Source organism: Andrographis paniculata, unplaced genomic scaffold (genome assembly GCF_009805555.1).
Source record: "Andrographis paniculata isolate CXL003 unplaced genomic scaffold, ASM980555v1 Contig78END, whole genome shotgun sequence".
NCBI classification, from domain to species: domain Eukaryota; kingdom Viridiplantae; phylum Streptophyta; class Magnoliopsida; order Lamiales; family Acanthaceae; genus Andrographis; species Andrographis paniculata.
Window position 1 is genome coordinate 1,913,345 of NW_026137615.1, and position 17,648 is coordinate 1,930,992.

At 29.3% G+C, this 17,648-nt stretch overlaps 1 protein-coding gene across 1 annotated transcript; it reads left to right on the plus strand.

Annotated features, from left to right (window-relative positions):
- The first annotated feature begins 1,368 nt into the window (after positions 1-1,368).
- On the plus strand, positions 1,369-12,108 carry LOC127239842 (transcription factor bHLH133-like). The gene is made up of 7 exons (XM_051258184.1): positions 1,369-1,625; positions 2,260-2,389; positions 3,817-3,900; positions 5,193-5,258; positions 9,217-9,282; positions 9,706-9,747; positions 11,783-12,108. The coding sequence occupies exons 1-7, from the start codon at positions 1,471-1,473 to the stop codon at positions 11,924-11,926; spliced, it is 687 nt and encodes a 228-aa protein (XP_051114141.1). The 5' UTR covers positions 1,369-1,470; the 3' UTR covers positions 11,927-12,108.
- Positions 12,109-17,648: the final 5,540 nt, after the last annotated feature.

Here is a 17,648-nt window from a genome sequence, read left to right on the forward strand (position 1 = left end):
AAAACCTAAAGTTTAAGTAAACTATGCATAACTTTTAAATTTATAGTTTAAATGAGAAATAACCTGTGCAATGGTCCCTAAATCTGGAAATTTTGAAATTTTTGAAAATTGAGTATTTATTTGATGTTTTGTTATATAAAAGTATAATATGATTTAAAAAGAAAAAAAATACTGTTAATGAACATTGCGGGTGTGTTTGTTTGGGGGTTTGGATTTTGGATTGGGATTTGAATAGTAAAAATTTTGAATTTGAATAGTTGTATGATGTGATATAAATAGGGTTTGATGTGATGTTTTGAATGTAAAATTGATTTTTTAGTATAATATAAAAAATAAAAAATAGGTGTTTGATTTGATGTTTTTGGGGGAAAAAAATTGGATGAATAGTGGAAATCCTCCAAAATCCTTCAAACAAACAAACCCGCAAAAACTTTTAAAATATTTAAGTAGATAGAGATATTTTATTACCCTCTCTTCATTCGCTTTGGGGGTTTAGATTTTGAGTTGAAATTTGAATAGTAAAAATTTTGAATTTGAATAATTATATAATGTGATATAAATAGGTGTTGATGTGATATTTTGAATGTAAAATTAATTTTTAGTATAATATAAAAAATAAAAAATAGGTGTTTGATTTAATATTTTTGGGAGAAAAAATGGAATGAATAGCAGATTGAAAATCCAATCCCCCAAACAAACACACCCTTAGTAACCAATCTTCTCATTTCCGATCGACATCTTCTGGAGTTTTTTTTGAACGAATCTATTTCTATGGAAAATTAGAACGTCTTAAGAACCTTTTAGTTAAGGTTAAGAATTTACTACATTTTTCATCATTGTAATTGTATTATACAAATTTCCTTCTATTAGTATTATAAGATACTAACATAATTATTTTTGCTTTTTTCCTTAGATTTGTATAATTAATATTCAAATATCAACATGCAAAAAAATTAATGAGACTCTTTGAGCCGGACAGAAATAGTATTTTTTTTCATAAAATATTATATCAAAATATTATTTAAACAAAAATTCAAATCTAATACTTTATTTCAAATCAATATCAAATAAGAGTCGAACAAACCAACCTGTATTTCTTTTGATGAATTTGGAAAAAAAAATGATTTGAGTTTGGTATGAAAATAATATTTGATGGGATATTTTGTAAAATAAAAAAAAAAAAAAAGATAATTTTTTCAAAAAATACAGAATTCAAATAGTAAAATTTAAAAACTTCGACTAAAGAAACGTACTCAGACCTCCGAACACAAATAGACACACACAAAATAAAATAAAATAAAATAAAAAAGAAAAAGTGAGAAATACCGAAAGGTCAAATTCAGAAAGTGAGATTAGAGCAGACATTCATCTCCATCATCATCATCACTCTTTCTCCAACTTGCAAAATAAATATATAAAAAAAAAATACAAATTGAATTAGCTGCAAAGAATTAAAGATCGATCCACGCCATGAACCACGGCGGTGTCCAGAGCTCTCCGCCGCAGCAGACGGCGGCCGCAGCCGCTACGTGGTGGAGCTCCAACAACACTACTACAACTATTATTCGACCTCCGCCGCATCACCATCAGCTCGAGCTTCCTCTCTCTTGCAGCCAACTGCTCCTGTACTGTACTCTACACTTTCTCTCTCTATACATACATACATATATATATATATACACATACATATATTTCAATTCTGTGCATGGTACCCTAATTAGAATTTACAGCAGGCTTAATTTTTTAAATTTAATTTTAGACTAAATTGCACAAAATCTAACTCCTTCAACCGTCTTTATTTAACGATATTTAACATAAATGCGCTCAAATTGCAAATAAATTTTAAAATCTTAGTTTCTAAACTCTCAATTTCTAAACCCCTGAAATTACAAATATATTTATTATTTTTATATTTAGCCTTAAAAAAATAGTTAATATAAAAAAAAAATAGTTATTTTTTTCTAAAAGTTTATTTTTCTGTTTTTTAGGCTAAATATTTATAAAAAAATAAATATATTTGTAATTTTAGGGGTTTAAAAATTAAAATTCTAAAATTTATTCGCAGTTTGGACGCATTTAGGTTAAATACCGTTAAATAAGAGCCACTGAAGGATTAGACGCAAAGTTTATTGAACCACGAGGGAGTTTGACGCAGTTTTATAAGTACGGAGAATTTCACCTAATTTCATGAAACCACAAATAGATTTTGTACAATTTAGCCTTAATTTTATAACTTTGTATATGTATTTTGATCTGTAGAGCAGAGCTGGTTGGTGAAGATAAGGAATCAGGTTTAAGAAGATTGGAGAATTGGGAGCAACAACACCTTCTCACTCTAACTAATTCATCAGATTTGAAGCATCCTCACAATAATCTCTCACCTGATCAGGTCTCTCTCTCTCTAGCTATCTCTCTCTCTCTATATGTATATATATATACTGCAAATCATTTTGTTATAAATCTAGGGTTTAAATCAGTAAGTGAAAAATAATTACTTTCCAAAACTTTATTGTTTGATCGATCCATGTTTGATTTCTGATCTTACATATTAATCATGAGGCTTGAGTGGATCAAATATTTTATTTTCAAGAACTGATTTTATTTTAATTTGAGTGTATATTGTTTGATTCTCTCTTCATGCAATCCCTCCAATTTTTTTTATTTATTTATTTTTAAAAATTATATAGATCTCGAAAAAATGAAAAATAAAAAAGAGGGTAAAACACAAATGGTGTGTTTATTTGTAGGATTTTGATTTTAAATAGTAAAATTTTAAAGTGAAATAAAAATTTTAAAGTGAAATAATTATTTGATGTGATATAAATATGTATTGATGTGACATTGTGAATGTAAAATTAAATTTTAGTACTCCCTCCGGATAAAGTATACATTTACTTTTGGCGCGTGTTTAATAAATAATAATATTTTAATTATAGTGGGTAGTTAAAAGTAGTGTAATGACATTTTTGCCCTTGCTTTTTTATATAAAAGTAATGATGTGATGTAAAATAAGGGTATTTGTTGAAAAAAGTAAGGTATTTAATGAAATGTTTACTTTGTAATTGGACGCCCAAAAATAAAAATATGTATACTTTTTAGCTGGACGGAGAGAGGAAGTATAATATAATAAATAAAAAATATGTGTATGATTTTATGATTTAAAGGGAAAAAAAAAAATAGAATAATAAAATTAAAATGAAAATAGCACAAGTAAACACACCCTTGGAGAAAGATGAAGGATATTCATCTTTGTCTTGTAAGTCTTCCGAATTAGATCCACATAACATTTATATATTATTATTTTCATAAAAAGTTCATAATTTTGAATTTTGCTCACTATATATATATATATATATATATATCTATATATTTATTTATTTTATAAAAAAGTTACACTTTATTTAAACATATTTTCACTCAATTGGCACTGTTTATTTTATAAAAAATATCACATCAAATACATTTTTTCTCTCACAAAATATCAAATCAAATACTTAATTTTTTACTTTTTCCAAAGTTTCAAATTTTTAAAAACCTCCAAAAACTCCTATCTAAAAATACCCTTACGCTTTGTTTACTTGTGAGATTTTACACCTAATTTTACTATTCCAATTTTTTTTTTTCTCGAAAAACATCAAATCAAACACTCAATTTTTATTTATTTTATTACACTAAAATTTAATTTTACATTAAAAACATCACTCAATATATATTCATATCCTATCAAACAACTGTTTCAATTAAAAAATTTACTATTTAAAATAAAAACTCAGAACTAAAACCTCGCAAATAAACTAACAATTTTGAATTTTGCAGTGCAATAGCATCAATAGTGCCATAACAGGTGGGGCAGCCAAGAAAGCAAGAATTCAACCTCCTTCACTACAGTCTACATTCAAGGTGTGTATATATATACTCCTTCGTTTATTTAACAATCTATTTAATTTTTTATTTTTGTTTATTTCATAACAAAGTATTCATTTTTTTAGTAATTATATTATTTACCTAATATTACAAATATCTTTCCAATTTATAATATATTATACAAATATCATTACTTTATATCATACAATAGTAATAAGGTTGGTTTAATCTTTTTTACTTTTATTGTTACTACATTCCAATATAATACTGATATTTTTAAAACTCTGTGCAAAAAATAAATGAATAAATAGATATGAGACTGAGGAATATATATTATACTTTAAAACAAGAGTTTTTATTTTTTTTAGAACAATAATAATTAATTAATTAATTTTATGTTATTTCTAAAAAAAAAAAAAAAAAAAAAAAACATGTCCCACAATACCATCTTCTCATTTTGGAACTTGACTCTCGTCTTTCATGGTTGTCCTGATTTCCTCTTCTTGATGATTCTCATTCTATTCTATCTCTTATTTCAGTCCACACAAAATTATGAGTGAAAGAAACATACACTACAAAAATATATCAATTTTGTAACAAGATTTTTTCGTTGTTAAATCCATTTTTTCCGTTACTAATGATATTAGAGACGGAATTTGAGATGGAATTACGTTAGCTACGTGAACTTTAGGAACGAAATTCCATTACAAATATACTATTTTTTTGTAGTGATATATAATTCAGATATACTTCCTCCGTCCCATAACAAAGTATTCATTTTTTTATTTTAGTTTGTCCACTAACAAAATATTCATTTTTTTAGTAACTATACTATATACCTAACATTACAAATACACTTACAACTTACAATATATTACACAAATGTCATTACTTTTATATCACACATACTAATAAGGTTATTTTAGTCATTTCTACTTTATTCCTACTACACCTCAATATAATAATAATAATTCTAAAACTACGTGCAAAAAGCAAATGAATATCTAGTTATGAGACGGATGAAGTATTATCATTCATCAATCGATCTAAATCAATGTAATTATCTAATTTATGTATGCGTTTGGAAATAAAATAATTGATTAACGGCAACTATTACGGTATTGATTATGATTGCACATTATATATAAATCTACAACACACATATAAATAGAACTAACGGTACGTTACTAAAATTTTATACCACGGGCATTATCTGCTATATATTTTGATATGTTATTTATAGTATTTTCATGTATTGATTGGAACGTGCGCAATACCTGTTGTGCTAATAAATCTCGAATAAGTATTCTAACGTAATTAATTGACAGGTGAAAAAAGAAAAATTGGGAGACAAAATAACAGCCCTCCACCGGCTTGTTTCCCCATTCGGAAAGGTAAATATTTATCCAAATTAACTCAATCAAAATCGACCACACGGGATGAAACTAATTAACACTTATATTATGGATCGATCGATGAAAAATACCACTATTAAATTTTAGATTTTATTATTATTTTTTCTATGCAATTAAGAATATTTATATATATATATATATATAAAAATAGAAACCAATTATATTAAATCTTTTTAATCTTTAAGGTTTTAATTGAAATATATATGTTATTCCCTCCGTCCTAAATATAACATTACCGTTACTGTAGATACAAAAATTTAAAATGAATATAATTAGTAAATAATTAAGAATATATTAGCAAAATTAATTACAATATAATATAAATAATTATAAATTAAAATTTTAAAAATTTTATGTTACGGAAATTTTCAGAAAATCAAGATGAGATAACAAAGACAAAAGAACACAAGAATTTGGTAACCCAGTTCGATCACGATGATCTACGTCTGGGGGCGCTGCCAAACCAGGAATTTTACTATAAAGTACGCAAACACATGTCAAAGTGAGAATGCATAGATATTTATAGCCAATGCCTATGATAATAATATCCAAACCATATCTCCAAATCTCGGATATTATATCCAAATCATATCTAAATCATATCCCTAGATTTTAGGATATAATCAGGCTTTATATCTCAACAATCTCCCACTTGAAGACTGATTTCATTTTCCACTTCAACATTTTACTTCATCCGCAATGACAACGCCAAACCTCATTGTTCACTCATAGAGGCCCATTGAGGTTGAACACAACCTCAATTCATCTAAGGTCACCATCTTAGATTATCTTTCAAAATTGCTCATAAATCGGCTCACTACTTCCACTGCATGTGCTTTCCACATCCTAAAGGTATCAAAAGCATCATAATTACACGTAAGGAAATATACTCATACCTTCCTTGTAAAGTCGTCAATGACCATGGAGTAATACTGTGAGCCTCCAAGGGTCGATACAAAAGTTGGTTCTCGCAAGTCCGTATGAACCAACTCCAACTTTTCATTTTCCAAGTCTCTCCCACCATTTGAGAACGCCACCTTTCGTTGCTTCCCAAAGATACAGTCTACGCATACTCCAATATCGACGGATTTGAGACCTGACAATCTTCCCTTTGACATGAGCTTCTCTATCTCCTTCTCGCTCATGTGTCTGAGATGAGAATGCCATAAATTTGTGTCATTATTTATGGCCACGGAACTGATTTCGTCTTGCATGGTTTTCGTCATGTAGAGAGTTCTATCTCTTCTCTGTTGGACCACCACAATGGATCCTTAGGTTACCTTCCACGACTGAGTTTAAAAAAACTGTCGAGTAACCTGCCTCATCCAATTGTTCAACGGAAATCAGATTCCGTTTCAAACCCAAAACATGGCTCACGTCATTCAATCTCCACTCTCCACCATTCGGTGTTCTGATTCGAATCATTCTTCTACCTACAACTTTCAATGTCTCATCATCTGCAAGATAGACAATACCAAAAATTACCTGTGGCATAGGATTTCATGATTCTCGAATCTCTGCATGAGTGGAATGACGCTCCTGAGACCAACATCCATGACTCCATTGGACTGCTGACGCTCAGAATCAGCACATCGGATATCTCCTCCGCTTCGTTTGCCGAACCTTGATCCTTCTCCGGAGCCCCGCACTTTCGTTTCAAGTGCCCCTTGCAGTTTCAACATACCACCCAACTTGCATCTTCCTTGTCGATTTTCTTTTACTCGACTTCATCCATCTTGACTCCCACAAACAAACATAAGGCTCACTTGATATGAGAGCACATCGGATATTCCGCTGCATTTGCCGAAACCCTTATCCTTCCCTGCCAACATTGCACCGCCTATCACAAAGGGACTCGCTGCCTGACCTACCAGTCGGAACCGATCAAACACCGCCAGGAGACTTTCGACACAAGGCACCTCCGCAGGTCACAGGGGATTCCCACAACGATCCAACGTCCGATTCCTCTCAATCCACCCTATCAACGAACTAGGCTCTGATACCACTTGTTACGGAAATTTCCAGGAAATCAAGATGAGACAATCAAGGACACAATAATTTGGTAACCCAGTTCGATCACGATGATCTACGTCTGGGGGCGCTGTCAAGCCAGGAATTTTACTATAAAGTACGCAGACACTTGTTAAAGTGAGAATACATAGATATTTATAGTCTAAGCCTTTGACAATAATATTCAAATCATATTTCTAAAATCTAAAATATAATATCCAAATCATATCCCTAGATTTTAGGATATAATCAGGCTTCATATCCCAACAATCTCCCACTTGAAGACTGATTTTATCTTCCACTTCAACATACCTCATTCAATCTCCACTCCCCACCATTCGGTGTTCTGATTCAAATCATTCTTTTACCTACAATTTTCAGTGTTTCATCATCAGCAAGATAGACAACACCAAAATTACCTGTGGTATAGGATTCCATGATTCCCGAATCATTGCATGAGTGGAATGACGCTCCTGAGACCAAAATCCATGACTCTATTGTACTGCTGACGCTCAGAATCAGAGCATCGGATATCTCCTCCGTTGCGTTTGCTGAACCCTGATCCTTTTCCGGCGCCCTGCACTGTCGTTTGAAGTGCTCCTTGCAGTTCCAATATACCACCTACCACCTGACTTGAATCTTCCTTGTCTGTGTTCTCCGGCTTCAACTTTGACCATTTTTAATCTTCGTCATTTTCCTTTGCCTCAGATCTAAATTCAGTCGAGACATTCTCCCAAAGGGTTAGTCGAACTGCACTCATCGTCTTCCTGTCGATCTTCTTGTATTCGGCTTCATCCATGTCTTCGGATTTCTCCTTCAATACCGCATCTAGATCTTTACCATACATGTAATCTTCTATCTGCATATTTCAGAAACCGATGTTCATACCATCGAATACCTTGACAACATGACGATCACCCATCTTGACTCCCACAAACAAACTCAAGGCTCACTTGATATGAGAGCACATCTCTGATATCTTCTCTGCTGCGTTTGCCGAAACCCTTATCCTTCCCTGCCTACCTTGCACCGCCTATCACAAAGGGACCCGTTGTCTGACCTACCAGTCGGGACCGACCCAACACCGCAAGGAGACTTTCGACACAAGGCACTTCCGCAAGTCACAAGGGATTCCCACAGCCACAATCAATATCCGATGCCTCCCAATCCACCTTACCAACGAACCAGACTCTGATACCACTTGTTACGGAAATTTCCAGAAAATCAAGATGAGATAACAAAGACAAAAGAACACAATAATTTGGTAACCCAGTTCGATTACGATGATCTATGTCTGGGGGCGCTGCCAAGCCATGAATTTTACTATAAAGTACGCAAGCACATGTCAAAGTGAGAATACATGGATATTTATAACCAATGCCTATGATAATAATATCCAAACCATATCTCCAAATCTCGGATATTATATCCAAATTATATCTAAATCATATCTCTAGATTTTAGGATATAATCAGGCTTCATATCTCAATATTTTAAATTATAAAATTTAAAATATGATTAAAATATCTATTTTTTTTTCTTTAAAAATGGCATGAATTGTGAGACGGAGAAAAATAAATTGTGTGACATGTAAGACGAAGAGAGTATTAAATGTGTTTTGGAAATAACATATTTTGAATGAATAATATATGCTAAAAATAATGTTTTTGATAAGAAGGTATAGGCCTTTTATATTTTAAATTCAAATAGACATTGATTATAGTGTTTTGTAAGAAGATTTTTTAATTATTATTAATAAATATTGAAATAAATAAAGCTAAAAATATAAGTAAATAGGTTTGAAAGTATAAATATATATTGGACCCCTCTAATTATTTATTAATTATAATTTTATGGTATTAACATTTTATTATTTACTTATTTATTTATTGTGTTGGTGTTTATGTTGTATTGTTGTTGAGTGCAGACAGACACAGCTTCTGTGCTGTTAGAAGCAATTGGATACATCAGATTCCTTCACACTCAGATTGAGGTGACACACATTTCCTACTCACTCACATATTTGAATTAATCTAATATGAATCTGAATATTCATCTTTGCACATAAGGGTTAGAAATATTAATATTATATTGAGATGTAGTATAAATAACTAAAATAATATTATTAGTATGTGTGATACAAAGGTAATTACATTTGTGTAATATATTATAAGTTGTACGGTTATTTGTAATGTTAGGTAGATAGTATAATTACTTAAAAAAAAATGGATACTTTGTTATGGAACGAACTAAAATAATAAAATAAATACTTTTTTATGGGACTGAGAAAGTATATATAATGTTGTATAATTAATTAATTAATTAATTAATTAATTTATGTGAAATAAATTCATTGGATCATCATCTGATCATATGTATATCATCACCCCTATCCATTTTCCCTTGAACCGTGCAGGCCCTAAGCTTACCGTACTTGCACACCAGACACCACCTCCCTGTAAGAAATCTCTCTCTCTCTCTCTCTCTCTCTCTATATATATATATATATATCGATTTATATATCAAAAACCCTTTTCTTTGCTTATTAGGTTTAGGTGTATGAATAAGAGTATAATGGCATAATAGTTCTTGTTGGCCTCCTCTCTCTCTCTCTCCACCTCTCTCTCTCTCTAGAAATACATACATATATAGTTAGTTATATATACACGCGAGCTTTCTTGGATCCCTTACCTACTCGAAAGATAACAAAATTTTGTTCTTAAAGTTCACGTAGCTAACATAATTTCATCTCTAATCATATCTTTAATTTCATTAGTAACGGAAAAAGTAAATTTAAGGACGAAAAATCTCGTTACAAAAATGATATTCTTTTAAAGTGGGAGGTTCTGCTTGCATATATATATGTGTGTGTGTTTAAAGCATGCAGATGTTTATTTACTAATTCCTCTTTTTTTCTGCAAAGATTATTTTCATATTTGCATAAAGCATTAGCTTTTCAGCATTCTGGGATAAAATAAATAAATAAATAAATAATACTTAATATTCTTTTTATTTATTTTTATCATTATCCAATAATATAATCTGTAAAGTTTCAGCTCTGATCACTGCCAAAAGAGTAAACGAATATCTTTACATACTATCATTCTTTTGCATTGGAAGTATTTTAAAATTTTCAGCTAGTTTGGTAATAATAAAATTAAAATAAAACAAAAATAAATCTTGAGGCTTTGTTTATGCTTAGGTATGAAAAATATACATGTAATTTTAAAAAATAATATTTTGCATTTAATTATTATTTTTTGTGATTGAATACAATATATATATATATTATACTTTCTTCGTCTCAATTAAAAATATATATTTTTTGTTTTTACCAATTTCATCTATTTATTAAAAAGTATTTTTTTTTTTTTAGTAAAAGTAACCTAATATCCTTAATTTTTATTTAAATTATAAATATATCATTACATATACCATTACTGTTTATATATTATATAAAGTCAAAGAGCAAAAATCAAAATTTCTTGTACACTTCCATTGATTAATAAAATATTATTATTTTTTAATTTACTACAAAATCTCAAAAACCCCCTCTCAAATGGATGAAAAAGAATAATATATATTGTATGGTTGATTATATATCGTGGTAGTTTTTTTTTTTTTGATATTAGGAAAGCGTGTTAATTTTTGTTGGTTATATAAATAGACGTTTGATTATATTGAACTAAGAATAAGTTTGTTTATATAGTATTTGTTTTAAATATGATGCTTTTTAGATAGAATATTTTTTAGTAAATACTGCAAAAGCAAATATGAAGATATAATTAGTTTCATAATTATTTTCATGCAATTTCTAGCATAGCATAAGATGGCGGGTAGAGTACTGATTAGGTCAAATTAAAATCGTGTTAGATTTAGCTCAGTTAACTCAGGTAGATAATGCTTGTTTCTATATAACACAACATATAAGTTTGTCCATGTAAAAGCATGTACTGTGCAATTTTATATTTATATTGCATTAGATAAATATATTTATTGCGCTTAGATCAATAATAAATTGCTCTATGTAGAATTATAATGTTTGTTGTCACAATATATATACTATGTAAAATTTTATTATGTGTTGTCAATACATATGTTATATTGAATTATATCATGTACCATCTCCGTCTAACATATTATCGTCGGAGCTAATATGATTTATCGACAGACTTTTGTCACCATTACAAAGCAAATTATATGCAGATTAAAACAACCATATTTCAATTAATTATATAACTAAGTTTTAATAGACTTTAAATATATATATATATTTATGCTTTAGGAGTATCAATTATATTGAGAATAAAAAATTATAAAATTTTATTTTATTTTTTATAACGTGAGAATCCGTAGCTACTACTCGTCGAGTGTGCTCTGGGTAAACCCTCGGCTGAACCTAATACCTGCAAACTAGGCCCGAATAAAATTTCATTTTCTTGTTTCCTATGATACTTTGTTCAAGTCTTGTTTTCTTGGTATTATTTAATTAGGGTTCCAACGGCGAACCGAAAGCTGATTTGAGGAGTCGAGGGTTGTGCCTCGTTCCAACGTCGTGCACACTTCAGGTGGGGAGTGACAATGGAGCTGATTTCTGGCCAGCTCCGGCTGCTTGCGATGCAAACCTTCGATTTTGATCATTAGTACAATCGAAAAATTAGATGATATAACATCACGAGCAGCCAATCTGCTTAAACAATCCAAGGCTGACTGCTTCTGATGCTATGCATTTTTCCATGTTTGTGACACTTATGCATCTATTGTATTGAAAATTTTTATCTTATGCATTTGTTTTCGATCGAAGAACATGTTAGTTTAATTTGATAAAGTGTTTCTTAATTTATGATTAATATGGGATGATTTCGTAAGAGGTATATCCAACTTGGTATCACTAAAAGTTATAGGCCAATATGTAGAGTTGTAATTTGATTATTTAGAATTAAAGAATATGATTGCGTCAGTCTTTTCAAAAATATTTCGATATTAGTGGATAGATTTAGTTATTTATTTATTTATTTTTATCCTTACACGCACATACTCACACACCCAACATAAGCATATACACATCCACCTGGAATCAAATTAGGACTTAGCCTTCAAGAAAAAGATGTCTTACTAATAGAAATAAATATTTTTGAATTCAACGGTAAAATAATATCTGTAATAGGACTAAAATACATGTTCATATATATATATATATATAGATATTATAATATAAAAAATAAAATAAATTCTAGGGTGTATTCAGTTTTTATTTCAAATAAAAAATTTCATTATTTATCTTACAATTTACAATAAAAATATATTTAAATTTTTTAATAAAACATCAAAATACTATATAAACTAAAATTTAAACCATCTCCTCAATTACAAAGCAAAACCAAACCCACGTGTGTTTCTTTTGATTTGGTTAAAAAAAATTGTTTGAATTTGGTATTAAAATAAGGTATCGTAAGATATTTTGTGGGAGAAAAAAAAAATTAATTTTTTAAAAACCGCATAATCGAGTTTGGGTGTTAAAAAAACACACTGAACATTGAATTTTCTAAAATTTTATAATCTCAATCACAATCAGGATAATATGTTTTCAACCTCAATGACAATGACTAAATAGTGGAAAAATGATGAATTGTAAGATACAATATCATATCATTGAAATTTGTAAAAAAAATTAAAAATTAAAAAACAATGAAAACAGTTAAAATATACAATTATAAATTGAAACTATATAAATAATTAAAATTAATATAATATTAATTTTAAAAATGATTGATTTAAGCGAGTTCAAGATGTTCGAAGAGATTTTTTTTTTTTTTTTAATCAAACTCATAATCCACTCTTGACTTAACCCGATTTAAAATTTCAAAACTTAAAATCTATCCCGATATAAAATTGAAACTCAAACTCACGCTATTAACACCGAAGCCAAGGCGGATCTAGAGCAAGACCGGTCCCGATTGTCATTTTTTATTTTAACTTTCTATCTAATTTTTTTTTAAAAAGTATCGCTTAATATTTATTTAATATATGATATAAAAAAATTCATTCGAAATATCACAAACGTTCTTTATTATTCTCAAACCCCTAAGACAACCTCAAATATTAAAGAAAGGCACCTTTAATTTTCGAAATATTTAAAAGAATTCTTCAAACAAAGAAAATCGTAAATCAATTCAAAAAAGATAAATCTAAAGGTGCAAAGAAAAGAAATCTTAAGTTGGAATCCAAAAGTGATGCCGATGCACAATAGAAATGGCCAAACAAGAGAGTAATTGTCATTCAAATATCAAAGAATTTATTATTAACCAAAAAACATTAATTAAAAAATGAAGAACTGAGGGTGCGTTTGTTTAGAGAGGTTTGGGGAAAATTAAGTTTGGATTTGGTTTTTATTTGAATTTTTACGTAAATTTAAATTTATATGTTTCTTTTGTGTGTAGATTTTGTTTGAGTTTGGGGTATTAATATGTATTGATTTGATGAGTAGTAAGAATAATATTATGTGTGTATTAAATTTAAATTTTAAAAAAATTAATAATGAGATTATTTAAATATGAATTTATATTATATCTATACATATATTTAACATTTTATTTTTTTTTATTATAAAAAATTTCATTATCTACAAAATAACATATATATTGTATATATTTTATTAAACTATATTTATTATAAATATCAAATAAATGAAATATTTGGGTTGTATTTAAATTAAAAAAACAAACAAACAAAAGAAATGTGTGTTTAAATACACCCCAAATATTTGTCTATCATTTCTCAGAAATATCTAGTGACAATAGCTTTTTTAGGCTTATAATTGTTAGAATTTTGGCAGAAAAATAATGATATTGTCTTATTGATTATCAAAATATATGAGTTTATATATAGACAATACGAAACGGAATAGATAGACTCAAATCTAAGTAATTTAATTTATGGATAAGACCGAATCTAAATATAAATCTACTAAATCTAAAATTGAATATCTAAAAATCTCAACAATAATGTTTTGGGTGTCATTGAAGTCTTGCTGTAAATCCCTTAAATAAGTCAAGAAATCTGAGTTAAATGAACAAGTATGATCACACACATTTGTTCTTTCATTTCGTAATATATGTGTATGTTATGCGGACTTACTTACATCATCCGCTTATCTCATCTATGGAAATATAGTCATTAAGGAACATACAGATCACACCTGAACACCCATATATCCTCCCCACTGATATACTACTGTTTGCCCTTTTATTGTCACCATAAGTCGTTGCTCGCCAACCATTCCATATATATATATATATATATCGCTCACCAGCCATCCCTACTACCCGGCTCACTGACACTCTCACTACAATCACCGCTCACAAGTCATCACTCCGCTTATAACCACCCGCTCATATTTACTGTTTTTTTTTCATATTTATGTCTTTTATATCTTTTAGATCGCTCACCCACGAACCAATATACTGTTTTTCTGATCAGTCAGACTCAGTAAATACTATCATTGATTTAAATTTCATGACTTAAAATTTCTCTATTTGACTTGAATATTCACCGGTATAAAGAGTATAAAGTCAATTATGATACAATATTTTAGAGTCTACAACAACATCATTTTCATAAATTTGATCATTTTCCCATATGCAAGTCAATTTTAATTCATCTAGATCCTTAATGTTACCAAAAACAAAATAATGTCATCATGTACAAATTGCCTAGACTGTGATGTCTCAATAAATGAAAGGTGGAGGTAGGGTTTGCCGACTCTAGCCCTTGGTAAATTTACCAAAGAACGAAAATAATTTATTTGATACGATCAACCAGCATTTATCAAATTTGAAAAAGAGTCAGAAGATATGATTCGACCATCTTATCTTGATTTCAATACATTCCTACAAGTAAAAGAAGTTCGAATAGCTATTGGTTGTGTTCGAAGTTATGAATTATTCCAATTCCATACATAAACAAAACAAAAAGACCAAATTAAAGAAAAATTATAAGCTTGGCAAGATTGAGTAATGGTAGGTTTCTTCGAATTGACAGTAGGATATCTAAAAATACTAACATTGCCTTACTATCTCCAATCCATAAATACACGCAAGACTGAATTTTAGAGGAAGACGCATAACTAAGACAAAGGTGCACTGAAGACGAAGGGAAGGAAGAGTAGTAATAAGGGTATGAGTAGTAGCAGCAGAGAATTTTCGGGAAGGAATTTTCAAAGACTGTACCTCAAACAATTGACCCTTTTTTCGACATATCCCAAAATTTGACCCGTACATGAACCCTGAACCTGCACACCAGAAGAAGGAAAAGTAATAGTAAGTCCCAGTTCAACTAGTTACCTCCATTGGATTGCGGTGCTTTCACAAAGTAGAGGAAGGTTGCCTCCACAAGATATAAAGCAACAACTTCCACGGATCATGGGATAACTACCTCCGTTGGTCTGGGTTAATAATTTCGTACTTAACATTTGTGGAAGGCATATGCACTTTCATAATTTATTCAAAAAGCTCAGTGAAACAAGCCAACAAGAAGAAAATCGAAGATTCCATTTAACTCGAGGCTGTTGGGGATACATCCTCGTGGACCGGCTAGGAGTACGATGGAAACAAGTCAGAGTAAGCGGCAGATCTGGTTCAGAAGCAATGGAAAAAGTTCAGAGCAAGTGGGACCCGGTTAAGAGGCAATGGAAAAAGTTCAGAGCAAGTGGGACCCGGTCCAGAGGCAATGGAAGTGGTTGGGAGTTGATGGAAGGAGGTTACCGGGTGGTTAGAAGCTGATGGAAGAAGGTTACCAGGTGATTAGGAGCTAATTGAATGAGGTTACCAAACAGTTGAAGGTAATAGAAGGAGATTACCAGACAGTTAGAGGCAGTAGTAGGAGGTTACCAGACGGTTGAGAGTGGTGGAGGAATAATTGGAACTGACCCTTTTAATGGGAAGAGACATTATTCTATCTTAGTATTAAAGTAGGAAAAAATACATCACACACGCGCACAAGAAGATGAACTCGTATATTTCTCTATTTTCTTTTCATGTTTTAGTTTTGTTTTATGCACTTTAATTCGAATTACATGCTTTTTTTTTATTCGCTTTCTAGTAGATTTATCCGAGTTTTAGTAGATGTTAGTTTAAATCCATCGAAATCGATCGTTTAGGCTCGAAGCCGTACAGGATCCACCGAAGGAGCCGCCCAAAATTTGATGACGGACAGACTCTTTGGAGTACTTCCGAAACCCATACCGATAAATCAACGAACGGTCTTAAACCTCTTAATTTTAAGATCCAACAATACCCAAATCTTTTTATTATTGAATATGGCCCATGTTAGCATTGATTAGACGTACAACCTACAACGTGATGATTTGCATCAAGTACTAATGGAATCACGTTATTAATAATTTAGTCCATATCTTATTTTCATTAATTGTTTATTTGGATTTTGAAAATATTTTAGTATATTTTACTCTCTCTCTCTCGTTTTTTTTTTTTTAAATAATTATACATTTTAATTTTATTTTTAAAAATTGAATTTATAATTTTTTTAATTTTAATTATACTAATCAATTATCTTAATTTTAATCTATAATTATTTTTATTATACGATAATTATTTTCACTAATATATTTTTAATTATTTACTAATTATACATCTCCTAAATTTCCATATCTACAGTAATACGGACAAAATATCCGAAACGGATGGAGTATTAATAAAAATATAAATATTATAAAATTATTATTATTTGGGTGTGTGTTTTTTTGGTTAGGTTCATGAAATTGTATCTATATATAAAAAAATAATACTATTTTATATTAAATTATTTAGTTTTTTAATAGAAATAATATATATATATATTTATATCTTGTATATATATTATTTTTATAAATAATGTTAATAAAACAATCATGCTAGTCAAAAATGGTTAGGTGAATAGACCTTTATAATTTCAAAGATTGCAATCTAATCTTTTTGATGAAATTGTAATTTAATTCTAAGGACTGAATTTAAAATTTTCACTATTAAAAATTTATATAAACAATAATGTAAATTATAAAATAATTTATTTAATACTATCAATTGATTATAAAAAAAATAAGGAAAAAAAAAGGTGTAGTTATCACATTGATAAAAATAGCTTCACACAATCAAAATAAACATTATATTCAATTAAAAAAATATCTCCTCAAATACCATATAATAAATCAAATAATAAAAACAGATTAAGTTCTTAAAAATTTAATTATAATAGTTTACTTATAACAAAAAAAAATAAAACTTTGATATAAATCTCTGATAAAAGAAACATAATAAATTATGATGTAAATGTTTCAAACACATTAGCTTTGTTCACCCAACG

Coding starts and splice junctions, on each gene's coding strand:
- LOC127239842 (XM_051258184.1), top strand. CDS start 1,471: ATGAACCACGGCGGTGTCCAGAGCTCTCCGCCGCAGCAGACGGCGGCC. Junction 1,626..2,259: donor TCTTGCAGCCAACTGCTCCT/GTACTGTACTCT, acceptor TTTGATCTGTAG/AGCAGAGCTGGTTGGTGAAG. Junction 5,259..9,216: donor TTGTTTCCCCATTCGGAAAG/GTAAATATTTAT, acceptor TGTTGAGTGCAG/ACAGACACAGCTTCTGTGCT.